The sequence below is a fragment of the Tyto alba genome, unplaced genomic scaffold (genome assembly GCF_018691265.1).
Source record: "Tyto alba isolate M040663 unplaced genomic scaffold, T.alba_DEE_v4.0 Super-Scaffold_5, whole genome shotgun sequence".
NCBI lineage: Eukaryota > Metazoa > Chordata > Aves > Strigiformes > Tytonidae > Tyto > Tyto alba.
In genome coordinates, this window is record NW_024881326.1 from 1,458,501 (window position 1) to 1,480,796 (window position 22,296).

Genomic DNA, 22,296 nt, shown 5'->3' on the forward strand with positions numbered 1-22,296 from the left:
AGTGTATTAACTGTTCTCCATTATCCACTAGTTTGTTGGCTTAACAAAAGACGAACGGATTTCTTTTTCCTTGTGTATTAGAAGCACACAGGCGGTTTTTAATTCTGCCTTTAATTATTATTTCCATTTGTTTGCTACGTACAGAAGCAGTTACAATTCCTCAATGGATCTTTGCAACCATGCTCAGGTGAACCATTTATTCACTGAAAGATGCAGGTTTGAGGTTAATTAAGACTAGTTGCAAATTCATCAAAAACTACAGAAAATCATGCTGAAACCCCTTTTTTTTTGACATGTGAAAAATGCGTTTCCTTCTACAGCTTTTAAATTAAATATTCTAATTTCCCCTATTCAAACAATATTTCAGGATTAAGTGTCATTTTAACCTGCCTCTCCACATTGTATTAATGGGTTTCTAGGAAAAATTTCTTTTCAATAGCAACTGGCTAAAACCGGAGAGGGAGAGATGTCTTGTTTCAGCCCACTATTTTCTGCAACGAAACCAAATGGAATAATAAACCATTTGGGGCTGTCCTCCAGATCTTCCCTGCTCTCCCCTGCAAGCAGAAAACAGGATTTTTTTATACCTTTCTACAGCTCAGGGTTTCAGGGATGAAAACCAGGGCCCCCAAGGAGTAAGAGGGCAGCTCCTTTGCTCCTCCAGGTGGAAAAAGCATGAGTAGAGACACGGTTGTTGTGATGCCCAGCTTGTGACCCCCTCAAGAGCACCAAGGGAGAGATCCTAACCCGGGGAGTTGGTCTGCTCCGAAATCTTCCTCATCTCAGGGGAAGGGATGCACTAACCCATTGCACTGTCGCTGCACTCACAGGACAACTTTCCAACAAATGGTTCCCTTCAAAAAATTGCCGGTTTCTGCTAGCGCAAGGGCATCTCTTTAACTGAATGTCCTGGGTTGAGTGAGTGGTGGAGTTTTTTGGTGGCAGGGGAGGGGGCTATCGGGGCGGCCCCCTGTGAGAAGCTTCTCAAAGCTCCGTCAGCTCCACTTCTGTTTGGGAAATTGAGCCAATTGGCTGCGCCTCTGCGATAACATATTTAAGAAGGGACAGTGGTGACGGGCAGGGGGACTGGTGAGGAGGAGTTACTGCAGCTGCGTGAACACCAAGGTCAGTGGAGGAACGGAGGAAGAAAGGAGGGGGGAGGTGTGCCGGAGCAGAGACCCCCCTGTATCCTGTGGGGAGACGGCAGGGTGGCCCCCCCCCCGCCACCCATGAAGATCTACGGTGGAGCAGACATTGATTTATGGCCTGTGGCTTCTGCTTGCCTGATCAAGGTTCTGTGCCCGAAGCAGGCTGGGGTCTCATGGGAAAAGGCAGCCTCACTGCTGTAATTCAGCGCTGGGAGGATTGCAGCATGCGGGGGAGTCCCACGCCAGGAGCAGCTCGGGAAGGGCTGCAGCCGTGGGAGGGAATCCAGTCGGAGGAAGTTAGTGACCCATGACGGAGCAAGTGTGGGGAACGCTGCGGCCCATGGGAGGGACTCATGTTGGAGAAAGTTTGTGGAGGACTGTCTGCTGTGAGAGGGGGACCACGATGGAGCAGGAGGAACAAGTTCCGGACACTCCCCTCACCAAAGATAAGGGAAGTGGCAGCGCTGACTGCACCCCCCATTCCCTGCCCCTGCGCCACTGGGGGAGGAGGTAGAGATATCGGGAGCAGAGCTGAGCCCGGGAAGAAGGGAGGGGTGGGGGGAAGGTGTTCTCAAGATGTGGCAATGCTTCTCACTGTCCTACTCTGTTATGTGTTGTTAGTGTCTGTAATAAATGTATGTTCTATTTTTTTTCTTCCCCTAACGAGTGTGCCTTTTGCTCGTGACCATAAAGGGGAATTTTCCCCCATCCCAGTCCTATCTCGGACCCCAAACCTGGCTCTCTGTCCCTTCTCATTGCCGGAGGGAAGGGAGAGAGAGCTGCTGCATTGTGGTTGGCTGCCAACCAGGCCCAAACCACGACACTGAAACAGTGAGGTGGGTTTGAGCTGGTGAACTTTGCCCTGGATTAAGGCGGGTGTCAGCTTCCTCTACTTTAAAAAAGGATTAAATGCTCCGGGGGAGCACAGCAGGGAACCTACCGGGGGCATTTCGAAAGAAGGCCACGTGTCATGCACTGTAAAACCTGGCTGGGCTCATGGTGCACGTCCAAGGGAAATTCCCTGGAGATTATTTTTCCCAGGACACGGCCACAAGTGCTCTTTTTCTTTCCCTGCGTCCCTCCTAAATGGATGTGCTCGTGTGAAGAGACGGTCACCAGAAAGCCCTCAAGGTGGAGCGGAGCCAGACCCACACCTTCTCCTTTGTTTCTAGGTCCCGTTGAGCGAGGCCAACTCTCCAGGCAGCTGCCCAGGCACTGCAGCCTTCCAGGTAAAAGCTCTGCAAGGGATGTCCTAGGGCAAGCCTGGAGTGGGTGAGGGTGCTGGTGAAGATGGGGGTTCAGGTCTGTCCGGGCAAGGAGACGTTTGGAAGATTTGAGATTCAGTAGTGGCTTTGGGCTACTTGTGGCTCCCAGGTGGCCCAGCACTTGGTCTCACTGGCCATGAGAGCCTCCTTGGTGGCCTCAGTCCCTTCACCCTACCCATGGTCTATCGTCTAGGCTGTTGTGTTTGTTGGACAAACTGGGTTTGAGACCAGAAGGGGAGCTGAGCCAACACCTTTCAGTGAGGACTTTGAAACCTTCCCAAATCCTGGTTTTTAATCTCTTCAAAAGGCGATCAGAGCTGACGAAGAGGCATGAAGGAGAGACAGCCACCTCTCATATAAGCCTTTAAGATCCGAGTGAGGACACTTAATAAGAAGTTCCAGGGAGCATCTGCGTGCGTGGAGATGCTGGCCATGGGGAGGTTTGATGATGTTGTATCTCACTTGCATGCACAGCCTCCCTCTTGCACTGCTCAGCTTCTGCCTGGCTCCCAGAGCTACACGAGGAGATTTTATTCTGCACATTCCTCAGCTTTTGGGAAAGGCCATAGTCCAGAACCACAAATAGTCATTGCCCAAAGGACTTAACGCTCCAAAAAGGAAATGGAAAAGAAAAAAACTGCAGCTGTAACATGGAGGGGAGGCTTCCAAGGGCTGGATTAGACTCTGGCTGATTTTCCAATGAGTGATATCTTGGCCTCAAACTCTCTTTGAGTAGGGAAAGAGGCAAAGAGTGGGAGAAAGGTCGAGTAGGAGGAAGACTTTGCAGACTGTAGGCTTTGTTTCTTTTTTGGGGTGAGGTGCATTTAGTCCACTTCAAATTGCTTCATCTCTCTATGGCTCACTGCTGGAAAGAGATAATGATGTTCCTGCTGTCTACTCTGTCTGGAGAAGGAGTATTTATTTGCACATATGGGCTGGACCCTTGGCACAAGGATGGGGTGCTCAGCTGGAGCCAAGGGTCTATCTAGTGCACCTCTATGTCTTGGGACAGGCTTCAGCTCATGTAATTGATGCAGCTGCAGTGATTGTGGCAGACCTTAGCTCCCCAAACTGACACCAAAAGAGAAGGGAAAGCCATGAAGTCTGGTGGGAGTGTCCGAGAGGAGGAGGCTCACCAGTAGCACCAACCCACAGAGCACACCAGGGCACGTGGTTGTGTTGTCTGACCCCAAAGGACCCACAGATCTGGGTCAAACTGGACAAAGTTTCTGCAAAATAGGACAAGAATATCTGGAAGTTGGACAAAGAGGAGAGACGGTGTCCCTGTTTCTTCTCACCTGAAAAGACTCTGCTTGGATGAAGGAAATGTGGGTCCATGCTACATGTACAAGCACCCCCTGCTCTGTACAGACAGGCAGTGCCCCTCCTGGGTACCTTCTTGCTTTGGGGAATTTAAGCTTTTCTTAAGAAAATGCAAAATGCAACTCTTCCCTTTGGGGTTGAGCAAAAAAATTTGGTTTGGCATGAAGAAAGGATTCCAGTTTGCTCTTTCCCCCAATACATTAGGAATTGCAATGATTGCCACCTTTTCCTTTTACCTTCCTGCCGCTGACATCCCCGCTTGGCCAGCAAACTGAGAAACCTCCCAACCCTGCCTGGGATCTCCTTGCGAGGCCATTAGTTTGTGGATTTTCTGTTTGGCAAACAAATCTAGATAGGAAGTGAGTGTAGTGGAAACCGCTGATGGGGCTGCTTTCTGAAAGTGGCTCTTGGAAAATTCAGAGAAAAGCAGATTCCTGTATAAGGAAAGACAGCTGGAGACATTTTTGTGCAGCAGACACTGCCAAGGAGCGATCACTTAGGAACAGCATGTTCATATGTACAGTTCTGGAAATCGTGACCCGGGGAACACATTCCCCACCTTTCCTCATTGACTCCCATACAAGTGCTGCCTTGATGCTCTTGAAAGAACCTTCTACTTTGCGTGCTGGAGTTGTGAGCAGGAATTAGTTGGCTTTTTGCACACTGGTGAGCCAAAGAACAAGAAGAACTTGGGTGGGGAGCTCTGTTCCACACAGAAGGACAAAGTTTTAGCAGAAAACAGCAAGATCAGGCAAGCTGGACAGTTTTCACTAGAGATAGCAAGGAGCTTGGATAGGTGGAAATGTCGAGCCAAGACCACACTGTCCTTTCAGCCATCTCCTCTTTGCTGAAATGGACTTTAGAGATATTATGGCTGCAGCTGTGCCTTGATGAGGGATAACAGCTCAGGGCCCCAGAAGGGTAGGATATAAAGTTTTAGCTCAGGAGAGGAGGTTCCCTCTCAACTCTGGACAGGTCTTGGTGCCTCCTGACCTCTGTTTTCCTGTTTGTGAGGTGGGGGGAGGCATTGACCCTCTCGCTGTGGGATGGACAGACCCAAGGCTTCTGGCATCAGCAGGCAGAGGTGACCCTGCTCTGGTGGCCTCACTCCTCACGCGGTGTCAGTGAAACGACAGGGGCTTCTCTTTCATTTGCTAAAGCCGTTTGCCTCCTTGAGGAAAGAGATTGGCAGGTGACCAACAAAAATCTGTATTTCTTTAATAACTGCCTCCTCATCATTCAGTCCTGCCAGATGCACAGGCCAGGATCTGGATTACCTCAAGCCCTGCTCTGCCTGACTCCAACGAGAGTTCATCTCCTGGCTCCTCTCCTCTCCTCTCCTCTCCTCTCCTCTCCTCTCCTCTCCTCTCCTCTCCTCTCCTCTCCTCTCCTCTCCTCTCCTCTCCTCTCCTCTCCTCTCCTCTCCTCTCCTCTCCTCTCCTCTCCTCTCCTCTCCTCTCCTCTCCTCTCCTCTCCTCTCCTCTCCTCTCCTCTCCTCTCCTCTCCTCTCCCCATCACCAAAGAAAGATTTAACCCAGGACTAAGACCAAGAGCACCAGCCAATTGCAATATCCTGAGTTTAGGAGGCATAAGACAGCAAAAGAATTACGACGACTTTAACTACCATTTTATGGTTTCAAGGCCGTCACTTCCAATCAAATCATAAACTGGATGTAGGTATACAGCCTGCCTATACATTCCACATACGGCACTGATTAAAGAGCAAGATGAGCTAATAGTGTTGACATCATTGCTATGAGTACATGCAATCCCTTGTGTGCCCGGAGTGCTCTGCAGCACAGAAATTCCCAAGACGCTGTGTTTTACGGTGTCATTATGAGGTTGTTTTTTTTTTTTTTTTTTATCTCATGAGATCCGAGTTCAGTCCCGACTCTGCCTCTGCATCCCTGTGTGACCACAGGCTTTATGGGCATTTGGTTCTCCCCCTCATCATCAGTGGGTGAAATCCTGGGTGCTGCAAATTGGGCAGCTCTCTCGGCAGTAATTCCTCATCCAAACCGTCGCAGCGGGGAATTTCACCCCATTGGCACGATTCCACGGGTGTTCTCGGTAGCTCTTGCTGGGCAGGTCGAGGTGTGTGCGGTGTACAGAGTGACCACGGGAATGGGAGAAATCCTGCAAGTCAGGAGGAGGATGTGAAATCCCCCGAAGGACACAGAGGCTGATTCCAGGGACATGGGGCGGAAGGTTTGCTGATTATCTTCCTTGCTGACTCCTTGCAAAAAAAAAAAAAAAAAACCAACGCCGTTTGTGAGGAAGATGTGGAGTTTGACACTTCACCTTTGGCTTCAGGCAATTAAGCAAAACTATTTATGCTATGTCCTTCAACATCAATTGATCTGAGTGAGTCACAAACTTAATTAATTTAACCAAAGGGGAGAATGAGAGAGTAAAATACTAAGGAGAACTGGAAAGAAAAACTGGGATGAAACCAGACTCTATTTGACACAGATTTAACCTTAACCATATCGTGAAATTGGTCTGGTTTTGCTCAGATTTAGAAGGAAATCACACATTCAAGCAGTTTACATCATGTGAAAATGCCTTTTGAATTTTTTTTTTTAATAAGATGCATTACTAAACCAGCAAGTTCAATAGCTCAAGAAGCGATGCTGGCATGGAATTTGATTTTAGCATCTTCCTTTCCAGAGAAGGATGAAACTCTTTGTGTTTGTTCCAGCCTGGTCCAAATCCAGGCTTCCGATCTCAAAAAGTCCTTGCAAAAATGGAAACTCCAGCCATTGCCCAGCTGCAATTTTAAAGAAAATGGGGATTAATACAGTTTTTCCGGCGGATGATGCGGAGCAGAGCACAGACACCCTTGCCAGCTCGCAGGGGAGGCGGGGGGGGGACATTTTGTTTTCTCTTGGCAGAGGTGTCAGGAGGAGGGGCAGGCAGAGAGAGCGATTTCTCCTCTGTGCCTCTGCTCCCAGCCTGCACTACCTCCCCTTGCAGAGCCTGAGGGATTCACCCAAAATCCCAGAGAACCAAGGAGGGGTGCTGGAAGGTGAGCAAACTGCTAGAAAGATCCCCCAAGGTGTGTAAAGCCTCTGCAAGGAAAAAACCCTCATCCCCAGCCCGTCGGCTTGCTGCCGTTCCTCCTCCTCCTCCTTCCAATCCCATTAGTATTAGAGAGGGATAGAGCTATAAGAGGAAAAGCCCATCTTTAGCAGCAGTGCTGACAGCTTGCCTTTTAAATCTTTGATAAGCGCTGGCTTGCACAGCCACTCTCTTCTGCTGCATGACAGCATGTGGAAGAGAAACCCAGTGGCCCGGCCGCTGCGGAAGGTCTGCTGGATGCTGGGCACGTGTTTGGAAGGCACCTGGGGAACCTCAGCCGTTAACACGCGGGGATGGAGCCTCAGCATTGCAGTTCTTACTCCCTCAAAAACTCTTTCCTCCTCCGCTTGCGTGCCAGGACCTCAATTCCAAGCCACGTTCCCTTGTCCTGTGTGGAGGTGGTGGCTGCTGTTCCCAGTGCTCTGCGGGAGAGGGTGTGCTGGAGGCGGGGGGGACAGGTCTGCCGGCAAAGGAGATCACTCACCGCGGCTGCTGGGTGCCCTGCTCGCCCCACACGGCTCCCAAAAGGGTTTGCAAGGGCCCCATGGCATTGAATTTGGCTCAAACTTCCCCCTCCAGGTCTCAATTTGGGACTGCAGACAGTCCCTCTGCTTAACTGGGTGCAAAAAGAGCTACTCCGGGGCATTAATTAGAAACCTTTATAAACGCACCGACAGATGGTGACCGCAAAGACTTTGCCAGAGTCTCTGGGTGAAGATTATTGTTATGGGAAGTAGAAAGCCATGTTTACAGCTTAGGAAAGAGTCAAGAATTGACTCTCGGAAACCACCATTGATGGAGGTGACCGTAGGGATGGAGCCTGCTGGGATGCTGCTGCCCTCTCCTGGATGCAGCATCTTCTTCTGGCCCATGAGCGTGGAGGTTGAGCACGGCCAGGTTGGCTGCAACACAGGCCCTTGGCGTCCTGGCTTCTGGCGACCACAAGCCACAGAAAGCTGCTCAGCTGTCGTTTTTTCAGAGACTGGGGCCCCCAGTTCCACCCCTTGCTTCCCATGGCGAGGCGGAGCCGGTTCTGGTTCCACGCCAAAGCGGGGTGAACTGGGCCAAACACTCCTTCTTTCTCCGCAAGAGCAGAGGTGGCTGCACTGCAGGGCGGCTCGTGGAGGTTTTTGTGTGTAAAGGGTTTTAACTGCACGGCAGACCCAGCAGTGTGTCCACCGAGAAACCTCCACTTAGCTGCCGCATCGGTGGGGCGAGCAGCGGTGCAGCTTTTGGAAAGGGAGATTTCAGGCTTTGTTCCGAGTGTGGCACATGAAGTCACCACCTCAGGTGAGATGGAAAGGCTATGTTCTGGTCTAGATCGGGTTATCAGACTGTTTGACAGTGATTCTTAGCTTGTGGGTTTGGGGGAGCGGGGATAATCTGCCCTGGAGATGAGCAGCAGCTTAAAATGTGTGAAAATGGAGTTAGGAAGAGCATCGGTGGGGATCGGTGACAGGGCAGCTGTACCTCGGGGACCTGGCTGGGTCACAGCTGTGTTGTGCCCCGTGCTGGATACGCAGCAGTGTACAAACACTTCACTGGGGTATTTAGCACTGAAATACTTAAATCAGAGCGAGAGTGTGTCTTTGTGTCACGCAGTGTCAGCACGCAGCCGGGGGAGAAAGCAGGGACGTGAATGTGCTTACAAGGCTTGTGCCTCTGGCCCGTGGGATGCAGCAAGCCCAGATTCTAGCACCCTTCACGTTTTTTCTGCCAAACCCAATCTGTTTTTTTCCAGCACGCTATGTGTGTTTGCAAAGTAAAAAGGGGCTCTACGAGGATGAGGGGGTGTGGTGGACCCTATCCCGGGCTATGTAGGTAAGCACATACCTGTGTCCCGCTCTGACCTCACACCCCAGTGCACACAGCAGCCTCTGGACACTGAGAGCAGCCCCGAGATGCCAATCCCAAATGATCTGGGGGGGGAGGAAGGGGATTTCTAGCAGACCTGCCCCACGCAAGCGTGTCCCGCAGAGGCAGCAGCCACGGTTGTGGGCAGAGCAGGTGGAAATCGAGCAGCCTGGATTTACTGCACTGCATGCCAAGGGGATGATCCAGCTCTGAGGCTCAGTCATGGAGAGGAAAATCCCTTGTATGAAGCAGGAATTACAGTTAGGTCCAAAGCTGTATCTGTGCTATAAGGAAAATTTAAGTGTCTGTGTAGAAATGTCAGGAAAGAAAGAAGGAAGAGCTGGAGCACTAATCTTAGTTTAGGATAAACAGTTCAGCATTTCCTCACTGTTTGCAAATTCAGTGTAAAAGAAGCAATATCTCAAAAGTCAGTGATATAAAGGTTTGGGAAAGAGCCAGGAAAAGAGTTGCAAAGGAGGAGGAAGAATAGCAGTACATGGAGGAAGGCTGTGGGAGGTGGTTACGGGCACTGCCCAAACATGAAATATCACCCTAAGAAGGGGTCTGGGAGGCTCTGGGTGGCTCGTGGTGCCCTGGGAGGTGTTTTAGGCTCTGTGAACAACTAGATGTGGCATGTGGCCACCACACACCACCCTGGCCCCTTCTCGCTCTCCCTGCGCATCGCTTGCCATCTAAGATTTTTCTTCTTTGGGTCTTGATTTTTTTAGGTAGCTCCTGGCTTAGTCTGCCTATTCCCCAGCCTTCAGAAGCAAAGCACAGCCCCCAAAACCACATGTCTTCTTCTGAGCCCATCCTGGATCTCAAGACAGACATGGAAGAAGCACTTCCAGGTGAGAAACGTGCCGGTTTGCTGGCCCGGGTGCCCGCAGTCACACCATGCAGAGCCCTGCATGGTCATCTTGGTGGACCTGCACATAGCCACGGACTTTTGATAGGGATGCGTGTTCCTGCCAGCCCCATGTCATGGGCTATCCCTCTTCCTGCTGCATCCCATTCATTCCTTCACCCCAAGTGGCCTGATTTGCTCCCAATTCCAGTTATGCCATGGCCACTCTGGGCTCAGGCTTGGAGTCAAAGACGCATTGGCTGGCGTTCAGTTCAGGGAGGATCACCCCAGGCTGGAGAACCAGCTGGTGAGAGACAGAGGGCACAGTAAGGGCTGTATCTTCTGGAGGAACTGTGACTGGGGTCTGCGCTGCTAATAAAACCTCTTTCCATCAGCTGGGAAGATGGGATGTGGGCTTGAGGCTTCATGTATGCAGGCTACACGGGTTTCTTCACAGCCTGCTTTCAGCCCGCTCTGCAACCTGGGGAGCTCTGGTTTAGCCCCCCAGCACCCTAACGCTCAGCTTTATCACTGGAGAGCATCTTCTGGTCCAGGCAGTGTGAGGCCTCCACTCCCAGGCATCAATTTCGGGCCAAGGTGGGCCCTCCGAAGTCACCCCTCTCCCTGCATGTACCTCTACTGTTGCGTACTTGCTGTATATTTAAATAAGTCAACACCAGGGCACTACAGGTTCTCCCACGCGGAGCTACTTCCAGAAATCAGCTTCCCACTGCACATGCCATGGCAGAGAGCGGATGAAGAGGCTGAATCACCTCTCCCGGGTTGCAAACATTCAGCCCTTTCCAAAACCGGGATGGCAAGCGACCGCTAATCTCCCATTCACACATGAGCGCCCTCGAATCTCCTCCTGAGAACCTGCAAGGCAACCTCTGCTGTTTCCTGACACTGGAGAAAGGAAAAATACCTGGTTGTTGGAAGTTCCCAACAAGAGCCATGAAGATGCAAAGCCCAGTGTGGGGACCTGCTGCTTTGCTGGATTCACCTGTCTTTCATTTACTTACTTAGAGCGAGCCCTGTGACGCAGAAACTCAACTGGTAGGCAATAATTTCTGGGCCTTCTAACCATATAAGACTTATTGTCCTATCCTGATGTTGCAGTCAATGAGTAGAAGAGCCCAAGAATCCCTTTTCTCCACCAAATATGAATGCCAAACAACTTCTGTGCTTCATTCTTTCATTTGCACAATTTATTTCCTCTATAATCTTTTCAAAGCTGTGGATGCAGGCAAAATGCTGTCATCCCACCTCAGGGACACGTCCAGTGATGATCTTCTGTGGCCGGGGACAAATTCGTTCTGGACAGAAATGGGTGGCCTGAGAAGAGTACACACCCTCAAAGTCTGCCAGGGATTGTCAGGAGCAAATTGATCCCTCTTTTGAGGATATAATGAAGCATCTTATGGTTGCTAGAGCAAGTTTAAGGTATATTTCAGCTGTGAAAGAAACCTGGCAATTCCTTGAGGGCACCGAGAGGAGTGGTAATAACCCATGTGATAACTCACACTGCAACATCCATTTGGCGTTTAGCGATGGTTTGCTCCAGGTAGACATTCCCAAGACTAGTCCATGCTCTTGGAAAAATCTCCTGGCCTCTTCCAGCTTGAAGGGCTCGGCCCAGGGGTGGCTGCTCCCCGGTTGCTGTTGCGCCCCGTGGCCTCCGAGCTCAGGCTGACCAGGAGCTTCTCCCCTTGCCAAGGGTTCGCCGTCCACGGCATTGATGAAGAAATAAAGACCTGCCAATAAATAGGCAGGTGTTACCCAAATTGATCAGCTTGACAAGAAGTGCTTAGTGAAAGATGCTTTTGCTTCACGTGGTATTGAGACGTCTACCCTGGGCCAGATGTTTTGCTGATGTAAATCAGCGTGGCTCCACTGGCCTCAGTTACAGCAGTTTACAACATCTGAGGGCCTGGCTCTGCACCATCACCGGAATTTGACCTCTCGTGTCTGAATCCATTCTGCTTTGCCAAAACGAAACGTGTTAGAACTCCTGTCCCTGCCATAAAGCTGCACTCAAAAAAGCACGACCAAATGAAGCCATCATGCAAAGTTTTGGTCCAGCAGATTGCATGCATACATTATCCTCAGAACAGATTTTGCAAGGACCTGGGACATCCCAGCATCAGGGGGAAACAAAACTTCAGCCTACCCCTGCCAGAGAAGGCAGCGAGAGCTGGGAGACCCTTGGAGAGGGGGAATTGCTGCTTCTTCTCCCACCTTCCCCAAGAGTGTCAGAATTGAAGCAGATTAATGCAGATGATAAATTAACCACTGACTTTATAACCTGGGTGAACATCCACCGCTTATGAATAAGGGGGAAAGAATATTTGGACTGTGCGGATCCACACTGAGCAGCAACTGTAGTCTAAAACCGCCAGCAGGTCTCATACCCTTCCAAAACAACAAGCAAAAAAAAAGATATGTTTGGAAAACAGAAGCGATTTCACAGGGATGGATTTGAATTGCAGCAATAAACTGTGTGATTAAGGCAGTCAGAGTGTACACAGTCACAGCCCCAGGCTCCACGCAGGGACAGCTTCTCCCCTTCCTCGGCAGGCAACATCCAGCCCTCGTACAGCTCCTGCCAGCTCCGGGGAGAAGAGGAAATAAGGAGGAAGTTAGAGATTAAATCCACCATGGGATGAACTCAGAACAGCAATTAGCCTGCTGATGGATATCGTGTCAGCGTGCACCGAGGGGTTTAGAGAGCGGCAGGCGCTGATTTAGATCACGGCTGGGGCTTGGCCCTGAATTAACTGCAGAAACACACCCTTCACGGTATTTGTTCCTTCTCCGTGCAGACCCTGGCTACTGACAGAAGTCACGGATAACCAAAGGTGGCTCGAGTTAGATGTCCATCTGTGATTCGTGACAGACACGCTGATTTAAATGCCAAAGAGGCCCAAATTACGTAGCATTCATATGTGCACTCCCGCAGCGCACACGCTCCCTGGGTTGCTGCATTTCTCCTGTGCACACGTTTGCAGGACGGAGGTATTTCCACACTGCACCCACGCCTGCAGTGTGTGTATATAATCACAAGCGCTCGGCAAATACTTATTTATTTAGATGAAAGCTCTTGAGGGCATTTTGTTTCCTGCAGCCACACTGCCTGCACATGATCCTGCAAGATAAACATCCTTACAAGGGGTAAAGTTGTGAGCTTCATACCCACAGGAGGTGAAACGGGTGATGTCTGTGAGCCCATCTCCATCACTTTTACACTTCTCAAGCTGTTCCTAACGTCTTTATCCCAGAGAGCCTGGGAGGAATGGGGGAACAGAGCTACTGCCCTCCAAGGGGTACTGCGGGGCATTCAGCACCCATGGCACCAACACCACCAGATACCACTGACCAGCTTTCCTCCACCTTTGATTGCTGGGCCTTCCCTCCGGGGACAGTAGTTCACGCTTCAATCAGCCCTCAGAAGAAAAAAAAAAAAAAAAACAGAACTGAAATCCCTCCTTCCTGAACCCACCTCCTGACAGCAAAGGACACCCTGAATGACAGAGAAACATCTGGATTTTTTTTTTTTTTTTTTAAAGGCTGCAAGGTTGGGTCTTTCAGGAGGTGCACCTTGCTGTTTAGATTTTTTCCCCCGGTTCTTGCCGAGCTGTCGCAACAGCAGGAACTGATTATAAAACTAGCAGCAAGGGAGAGCCGAGCTAGGTTTTCTGCCACCTGTGCAACGAGCTTTGGGCTCAAGCCACTCTCTGCACCTGGCACATCCCAGATAACCAGCCCAGCCGGGGCTTTCTGCTGCGCTTGGTACCTTCTGCCAAGGGATGCGGGCCCCCCTGGAGAGCCAGCTCAGCGCTGAGGGGCACGACCAGAAGCTGCGTGGCAGGGCCTGGGTGTCAGCCTGAAAGAAAAGCACGTTGGCACGACCGCACCGTGAAGCTCCCCGCGCTCTCCGCCAGCTGGATTAACGCCATTAAATGAATATACAAAGCAAACGCAGCGCCTGTGCTGATAAATAGGACAGGTGTGTGGCTCCCCAGGGAGTAGGAAGGACCTTGGGTTTGAGCAGGGAAGTTTGAAACCAAAGGCGGTTTGTCTGTCCTGGTCCTGGCACCGCCGCGTCCCGCCGGGGTTGCCATAGCAGTTAATCCATCCACAACGCTCAGCAGTGCTGCAGATTTAGCAATAACCTTTGCTGGCACGACTGGTGTAACGGAGGCTCTTGGGGACTGCAGAGGCTACTGCTGCGGGCACGTGGGGTCAAAGACATTTATTTATGCCGAGTCTTGTCCTTCTTCGATAAAGCGAGGGAGATTAGAGCCAGCCAGGAGAGCAGACACACCTGTTTTCAAGCTCAGCTCGACTTTTCAATAAACAATTCAGGCAGAGGCAAGACCTGAGATCGATGAGGTCTAGGAGCTTGCACAGCAGCGGTCGCGTGGCATCAGCCATGGGTTCAGTTGCAGATACACCCCGTGCATCCCAGTGCCCATCCAGCCTGTACTGGCCACCGCCAGTGATCAAGGCAGAGCCAGGCTGGCACTTTCCAGTGGAAATTGCTCTTACGTCCAAAATCTGCAATTGTTTCCATCACCACCTGCTTTCTGGACGCAGTCTGAGCTCCCCATCACTCTCAGGCTCTCAAGTAAGAGTTAACGAGAAACCTTTTGGATGAAGAGTAAATCTATTTTCTGAACGTGCTTTTAGGGAAGGCAAAACTTCAGTTGAAGTGAACTGTTTAGGTGCTTGCCCCCTCTTCTCCAGGCACACACACACACAAAACATGCTCTTCCATCTCTCGTTCTGGAACATTTACCCATCTTTGTGCCACAGCACCGTAAGTTTAAGAGGCTGGAAAGGAGTTTAATAAGCTTGCAAAGGAGCAGACACATTCCTCTTTGACCCCAGGCGATGTGCTGTTGCTGTTTTTTCATGGAAAAACTGGAAGGAAAAGAGCTGTTGAAAAAAAGCCATGGAATAGAAGCAGTCTGAGATGCACAAAGCTCTGTGTCTACCCATGATGGAGCTTTCCCTCTGGTGCCTGGCTCTCTGCTTGGCTGCCTGGTACGGGCTCAGAGAACGCTTTTGTTTGGGACAGAAAAAGAAGAGCAGAATCTCCTTTTCTATTTCGGGGAAATCTGAGTCTCTGCAGCAAATGGTGGGAAAGGAAAATCGATCTTTGAGCCCAACGCAGCCCAAGCTGAAGATCCCTCATTTGGCTGGGGAAGCAGCCCAGGAGTGAACCGCTCTTCGCGTGGGTGCGTCGGGACCTTGGGACACACAGAGACCCCCACGCAGAGGAGCAAAGCCAAGAGCGCGAGCCTGGCGCACGGTGAGTTCATCTCCCCGTCAAACGCTCTGGAAAAAATAAAATGCCATCCGACAAAGCAGCGAGGGGTTGGGACGGTGTGTGCTCCCCCCTGCAAAGCAGCAGCTCAGCCCCTGCCAGAGCCCGTTAATTGCACTCGGCAGGAGGTGGCTCAGCCCCACGGGGGCTGCGGCGGGAGTGTCGCGTCGGCACTTGAAGGGATGCTCTAAAGCAGACGAAGGCGTCACATCGGAGGCGAAGTCTAAGAAAATTTAAAAAAAGGGTGAGAAAAATCAGTCTGTGTAACAGATCTCTTTTCCCAGCTCAGTAGCTGTGAGGTGCACTCAGAAGAAAAGACGTGAGGCGTCCTAGGATTGTCTTAGGAGCTTTACCCACGTATTGCCAGACACAGGCTGGCCCCACAGAGGCTCTCGCTGCTGTGGGCAAGACACACAAATGTGAGGGAAGCATAGCCCGAGGAAAAATGAAGTTATTTGTCCAAAGCTGCAGAGAAGATCAAAGAAATACCCTGGACCTGGACTGCCTCAGAGTCCAGGGCATTCAGCGCCAGGTTTGGTCCAGGTCAGACTTTAGCCAAAGTCATCCCCACACTCTTCAAATCATTAGCAAACAGAAAGAAAACATATGCTCATTCTAATAGCACGCCCCAACCTTCCCACTGGGGTCAGAAAGACTCTGGTCTCATAGACAGGGTTAGGCAGAGATCCCTAGACCTAAGAATCTTGTACCAGTCATGGGATATCTGCTGGTGGCCAGCGTAGAAGGGTGGCCAAGATGAACATCCACCCCTTGACATCTGTCTGATGCTGGTTCCTGCAAATTCCCCCGTGGAGCTGACTTTCCTCAGCAAACATCTGCGAATCCACATTGCTTTTGGCTCCCCTCCAGTCCTTTGCTGTTTGGAAATGCGTGTGCCCGTGCAGGTGAACTCGTGGGCTCTGATGCTTGGCCAGGATGCTTGGCCAGGAGGAATCGTGCGTTTCAACAGCGTATGGAGAGAAAATAAAAACCTGCTGAGGTCTGCATTCCTCAATGAGTGCAAGATCATTTCTACAGATGTTAGTCTGAGAACCAGCCAGAACAGGCTGAGATAACATGCCCTCGGTGAATGAGATAGAACAAAGGCAAGTAAACTCTTATGGACAATTAATATTTCCAAAGACACGTCATTAAGACTCACTAGCTCCTTTATGCAAAGTCCCTTGGCTACCTAGAGATGGCCTAAACTACCTCATCATACCTAAATTAGCAGAATTACACAGCTGGTACCTGCAAAACATCTGGACTGGGCTGTGCACTGACACAGGGGACTGTGCACTGGAGAGGCACGGGGATGGCCTGACGATCACCTCCTCGGCCGTTTCAAAGCAAAGAAATAACCCCTTTGCAAACCTATACTCTAGCAAGAGATTTTTCAGTGTGGCTCTACACCATTTTGCCGCTCTCCCCAGGCTCGGCAGCCCACCACACATCTCAGGTTCAGCAGGAACACAGCGAGAGGTTGCCGGAGCGTGCAGGTTGCAGGTCTGTAGCCGTGCCAGCCCGTGCACGGGGAGTTAGGACGGGCTGGTGGGGACAGTCTGCAGGAGCCATACCCAGGAGAGTGGCTTTTGTTGTCAGCCTGGTGACCTTAACAAGTTCTTTCACTTCTCCGTGCCTCTAATGGGAATAATGTGATGTAAAGTGTGTTGAAAGCTTTAAAAAAAAATAAATACTATGCCAAGCCAGCTACAGTCATTGGATGGCCTAGAAGATAAGATGCTAGAGAAGAACTGAAGAGATTTAAATTCAGTCTCCAGCTAAGCCATAGGTCCCTTGTATGAATTTGGCTGCATCAGCTTATGTTCCCTGTGCCTCAGCTCCCCGTTTCACAAACGCGGTTGTGAGGCTCGCAGATAAGATGATTAAAGCATTAGAGACTTTATTCCATCACTCAAAGAATTTGGGGCAAAGATACATCCTTGTAACTTCCTGCAGAGGTTTGCCAAAGAAAATCCAGCCTTCAAGGTTTCTGCTCAGTGATGGATGACATTTCTGCTTTCCACCTCTAGAAGTTTTAGTGCTGGAGCTGTTCAAGTAAATGTCAAAAGAAAAAAAAAAAAAAAAAAAAAAGAAGAGGAAGGAAGAGCCGGGGAAAAAGCCAAACTGTCCGTACAAAAAGTTTTCAAGGAAAAAGAAAATCCACCTTGACATTTTCTTCTTCTGGGGGTGGGGAGGTGTGTGCAAAACTTAGGATGAGGAATTTAAAATTGAAATACTTTATACCCTGCTTCCTATCTCTGCTAGCAGATGTACGCTAAAAAAAAAAAAAATCCCAGCAGGTCAGGAATTTAGACATTTTAAAGAAAAATCTTTGCTTTGTTTTCAGAGCTTTTTGGATCTGAGGAACGGGGCAGTGGCTTGCCATGGGAGTTTGGTGGGTCCGCCCTGATGCCAACCTCAGCTGCTCTGGGGTCCTCCCTGGCTCAGCTCCCCCGTGCAGACTTCCCGCACGGAGACCTGCTCGTGGAGCCACCGCTGAGGGCATCCATCAGCCCGACACTGAAAAGTGCCTTGAGGGATAAGAAAGGGAGAAAAGGGATGGGGAAGACTCCCCCCAGGTGAAGCAAGCGGGGGGCCTCTCCCAGGCCGTGCTGCTTTTTCTATAGTAGATCGATAGTTCTGATCAGGACTCAAACTCCCTTTTGATTGCTTTCATGTATTAATAGCAAAGATTGGAGGACATCTGGCGTGGGCAGATGTTGCAGCACTAATTGCTGTTCATCTCTGGGCAGGTGCATTATTGGGTAGTGCTTTTGGATTGCCTAGATGTTAGCTACTAATGGTGTCTGCTGCGCCCTGCACACCCCCTCATATAAAGTCCTACCTGGAAAAACTACACGAGGAGGGGGAAAGACTGAAGATAATCAACACCCCGCTGGCAATCGCTTCCTATAAAACCCCACGTAACAGCATTTTCATGGTCCACTTCTGCTGTGATGGCCAGAGCTTTTGTAACGCAAGGGTAAATGTATATCCCCGGCTTTACATGGGTAGGTATAGGTGGAGGGTTGGAAACAGAAAGGCAGACAGGGGAAAACACGAGTGAAAACATTGACAGCAGCAAATTGGAGGCTCTACTTCAGTTAAAGCTGTGCAACAGCAAGGGAGTTTTTTTAAGTGCTTTGGAGGAAGCAATGAAAACTGCTGCCAGGTTGATACCACTGCTCAGAAAAACAAAGTTTGTTATTGTGAGGGGAAGAAAGTCTCTGTGTGCCTGGACCCACCAAAAAAAAAAAAAAAAAAAAAGAAAACAACCGTGCAACTGAAAACAATGACAAGAAACACCCCCCTTTGTCCCAAAGCTTTCAAGGAGCAGGAAGGCCTGTGTTTCTGCCAAAGATATTTAGAAAAACAGGAACTTTGAGGGAAAAAGAAGAAACAACTTTCAAAACAAATCCCCTCTACACCAGCAACATTTTGAGAACATCTCTGCCAGCTGTGGGGCAGGGTCTGGCCCTGGGCAGGGGCAGAAATGAACCCGCCGCGCGGTCAGAGCCCTCGGCCAGCTGAGGCCACCTCTGCTGTCCCACCACCGGCTCCGCCACATGCCCACGGCACCTCCGGAGCCCCACGACCTCATCTCCAGCTTCCCCTGCAAACCCCCCCGGGACCAGCGTGGTGGTCACCGGCGGTGGGCTGGCACCAGAGGTGACGGGTGGCACCGGGGAGGGGGAAGGACGTGTGGGCGAGGTCTTCTGGGCTGGGGGAAGACCCCTCTCCCCTTCCCATCCACGCCGGGCACGGGTATTTAGCAAACACTCCCCGAGGGTCGGCTGTAAATGCATACACTGCTCTTTGCAAACCTGAGGAGGGGGAGCGGGGACGCCCCGTGCTAAATGCTTTCTTAGCAGCTTCCATCAACTTTTCTCCCCGACCGATTCTCCCTGGCAGCTGGTAATTGGATCAGAGGGGCTGTTTCCCATGCAGAGCCGCTGCTTGCTTTCCGCTGTTGTTAACAAACAAAAGCCTGTGCAAGCCCTGCCCGAGGTCTGCGGGAGGCTGTGCGATTTCTTCTTCCATTTCAGGCCTCCTTGCATCTCAGTTTTCTGGTTCGGACCATTCCCGCCCTCGGTAGCCCTCAGCACCAAACCGTGCACCACAAGAAGCCCATAACCTCTCCAGGACCACCCAAGCCCACCCGGGGCTGGCCCCAGGGCTCAGCCAACCCAAGGCTTGGGGATGGGGTCACCAACGTGGTGGCTTGGCTTTGCCCACCCGGCTGGGGACTCCGCAGGGACACTGAGCCCAGCTACCCGCACCCCCAGCGTGGCTGCACCCCAGCCTTGCTCGAGAGGTGTGCAAGCTCCCCGCTCCTCACGCAGCTCTCTGCTTTCCTTCCCCAGCCCACAGTGACCCCGAGGAGCCAAAACAAAACCATGAGATGAGGCACGACCCAGCTGGCCCCGGCGGTGGAGGTGACTTTGCAACCTCCGGCACGAGCAGCCGTGATGATCCCTGTCCAGCACCGACCACGGATGAGACCCTCCCAGGCAGAGACCCCCAGTCAGAGGCGAGGGATCCCAGCCCCACTGACCCCGTGCCATGGCCAGAAGCTCCTGAGAAGTTCCCAGCCCGCCCCAACACCCTGGACTTCTCCAAGTCCCTGAAGAAGTTGGAGGAGGTGAAGCAGACAGGGCAGAGAAGAAACAGCAACCACGCGGCGGTGAAGGAGAACGGGGTGGAGGTCAGTCCCGCAGTGGCAGTGAGGAAGGAGAGGCAGGCGCTGGAGTCCGAGCTGGGGAAATGCATCGAGGACTTCCGGAAAATCAAGATCCCCGTCACCTTTCCCAACAAGAAGAGGCAGTGGCAGAGCGAGCTGCTGAAGAAATACCAGCTGTGAGAGGAGACCTCGTCCCCCGGCCCAGCAGAGGATGTCCTCCGGTTCATTGAGTGTCTCCACCAATGTCCCCTGGGTAGCGGGTGGCAGAGGCTGTCCACACTCCCAAAATGAAGAGTGTAGGTTGCTCATTGAGCCCATCCAGCAACCAAAAGGGTTACAAGGCTGTGCCCACAACAGAGTGCTCCTTACCATGGCCATCAGGAGGGATGCATGATACCCTCAGCAGCATAGACATAGGTGGAGGGGTGTAGAAAAAGGAAGGAGGTCTGGGGTGAATGTTCAAGGCCAGAGCTACCATCCAGCAGAAGCTCCCACCTTTATGAGAATGAATTTTCTTGGCATTTCAAATAACAAAATATAGTTGGTGTCAAAAATGAATTCCAGTCTCCTCTTCTCTTTGGTACAGATGTTTGAACTTAGCTGTTCAAAACCCTGCAAGTGGCTTAGACATTCAGTTTTCCTGAAATTAATGCAAGTTGTATATCTGACTCCTCTACGTTCTTGCCAAAACTTCTCCGTCTGTGATGTTTGCAACCGGATTCAGCAAAACCTTCTTTTCATGAGAGGTCACGATGTTTTGCAGATATTTTCCTTTTCTTACACAAACACTTGAACAGTGCCCAACCTTGCGTTTGGGCCTCCGGCCAGAAATGAGTCAGTGAAAGGGAGGGTGCTGCCCCAGGAAGCCATGGCCGAGCCAGCCAACATCGCTCCAATGACCAAGAAGCTCCACCTTGAAAGGAAAAAAAAAAGGAGCAGCTCGGGCATATGGGGCTCTTCCACAGGATGGGGGACCTTCTGGGTGTGCATCTGTGGGCCGGAACCAGAGAATGGGGTGGGAGGGTGACTTTGGGGTGGGGACGTGCTACAGACCACCCCATCAGGGTGAGGAAGGGCACAAAGCCTTTAAACAACTCGAGGAAGACTGTGAGTGACAAACTCTGCTCTCATGGGAGACTTCAACCTCCCTGATGCCCGCTGGAAGGGCAAAGGGGCAGGATGCGAGCGGTCCCAGAGATTTCTCGGGAGTTTCATGGATAACTTCACGATAGAGGTGCTGGATGGGCCAACGGGGGGATGCACAGCTGGATAATGGAGGAGACCTAGTTGGGGCTGCGACAGTCAACGGCAGCTTTTGTGCCAGCAATCAGAAATAGTGATTTTCAAGGTCCTGGGAGGAGGAAGGATGGCGAGCAGCAGAGTACAGGCCTTGGCTGAGCCGTGCTGTGACCACACGCATCAGCCTGTTCCCTGTCACCCAGGGGACCCCCATAAGAGTCTCCCCCCCCCATCCTGCATCCCACCACCCCCAGAATCTGGCCTGAGAAGTCCCTTGCTCTGTGGACAGCAACTTCCCCGGCCACGGCTCTTGGGACGATTCAGGGAAACCCCTGCGTGTCACAGAGAAACCACCTCGTCCTCTGACTGTGATCTCCAAGCAGCTCCTCAGATGGCAAATAATGTTTTTTTCAGGTTCAGTGAGAACGAATGAAATGAAAAACCCGCCAAGTGTTTGCTGTGGTGAGGCTCTGCCAGGAGTGAGGAATTGCTTGGCCCCTCGGGGAGCGGCCGGGGAGCCCGGACCCACATTCTTCTTCCTTTGATACGCAGCCACTTTAGGAAAGTGTTTACAAGAACGTGGAGAGCTGGAGCAGTGCGAGATAATGCTGGGGCACAGCTGGCAGCCAGCAAAAGTCTCCATAAAGGCGGAGGGAAACCACATCATCCCCTGCACTGGAGCTTCAATTCCCAACACACAGACAGACATGGAGCTTTTAAGAGCAGAAGTGTCTCGGGAGGGGGCCAAGCTAGAGGCCATCAGATCTGGAGCCTGTCGGCGGCTACACTGGAGCCACTTGGGTAGGAAGAGCTGCAGAAGATGTTGCTGGTGCTAAAACCAGCCGCCAAACATCTGCAGCTGATCTGGCGATTGAAGGCAGCCCCATCTCAGCCTATTTTCCCCAAAACTTGTGCCGCAGGGACCACGGCTTCTCCCACCCAAAGACACGCTCCAGCCAGGCTCTCCCGCGTGCTTTGATCAGCCTCCAGCTCCAAGAAGTGCCAACCCTGCCCTGAAACCAATTCCTTGGCGGCAGGGCAGACTGGCTTTTGGGAAGGAAGAGGAGGTTTGTTGCTGGCAGAAGCCCTTGGAAGTCCTCCTGTCTCCTTCCTGGAGCTCCTGGACGGCACCCACCGGGTCACTGCTCGGGTTGTAAATGCTAACAGCAAAAGAATTTGCCCAGCTGAGAGCCAGCTGGTTCTGCACAGATGCAAAAGATAAACGAACTGCTCTTAAATTGGGTGCCAGCCAACACAAACGACCTTTGGAGAGGAGATGGGGAGTGGTCAAAGCCATGGCAGTGAAGAACCACCAGCACTGCTTGAATCACCAGGAGGGAAAGGCTTTGTCCTCAGCCCTGAGGTGGGATTTGCCTTGCAGGGGAATTCAGTTTTTAAAGCATTTTGGGACCTCCAGGCTTGCGAGGGGTGGCTGTGAGTTTTCTACTTACATCATGGAGGGAGGTGGGATATTTGGGGAGCTCCTTTCCCGGGGATGGAGCAGGGGACAAAACCCAGCCTGGCAC

At 51.4% G+C, this 22,296-nt stretch overlaps 1 protein-coding gene across 1 annotated transcript; it reads left to right on the forward strand.

The window, feature by feature from the left end:
• Window positions 1-8,832: 8,832 nt before the first annotated feature.
• Window positions 8,833-20,087, forward strand: LOC116963294 (BTB/POZ domain-containing protein KCTD16-like). Its single transcript, XM_042807219.1, has 3 exons — window positions 8,833-8,912; window positions 9,400-9,522; window positions 19,215-20,087. The coding sequence occupies exons 1-3, from the start codon at window positions 8,894-8,896 to the stop codon at window positions 19,709-19,711; spliced, it is 639 nt and encodes a 212-aa protein (XP_042663153.1). The 5' UTR covers window positions 8,833-8,893; the 3' UTR covers window positions 19,712-20,087.
• The last annotated feature ends 2,209 nt before the right edge of the window (window positions 20,088-22,296 follow it).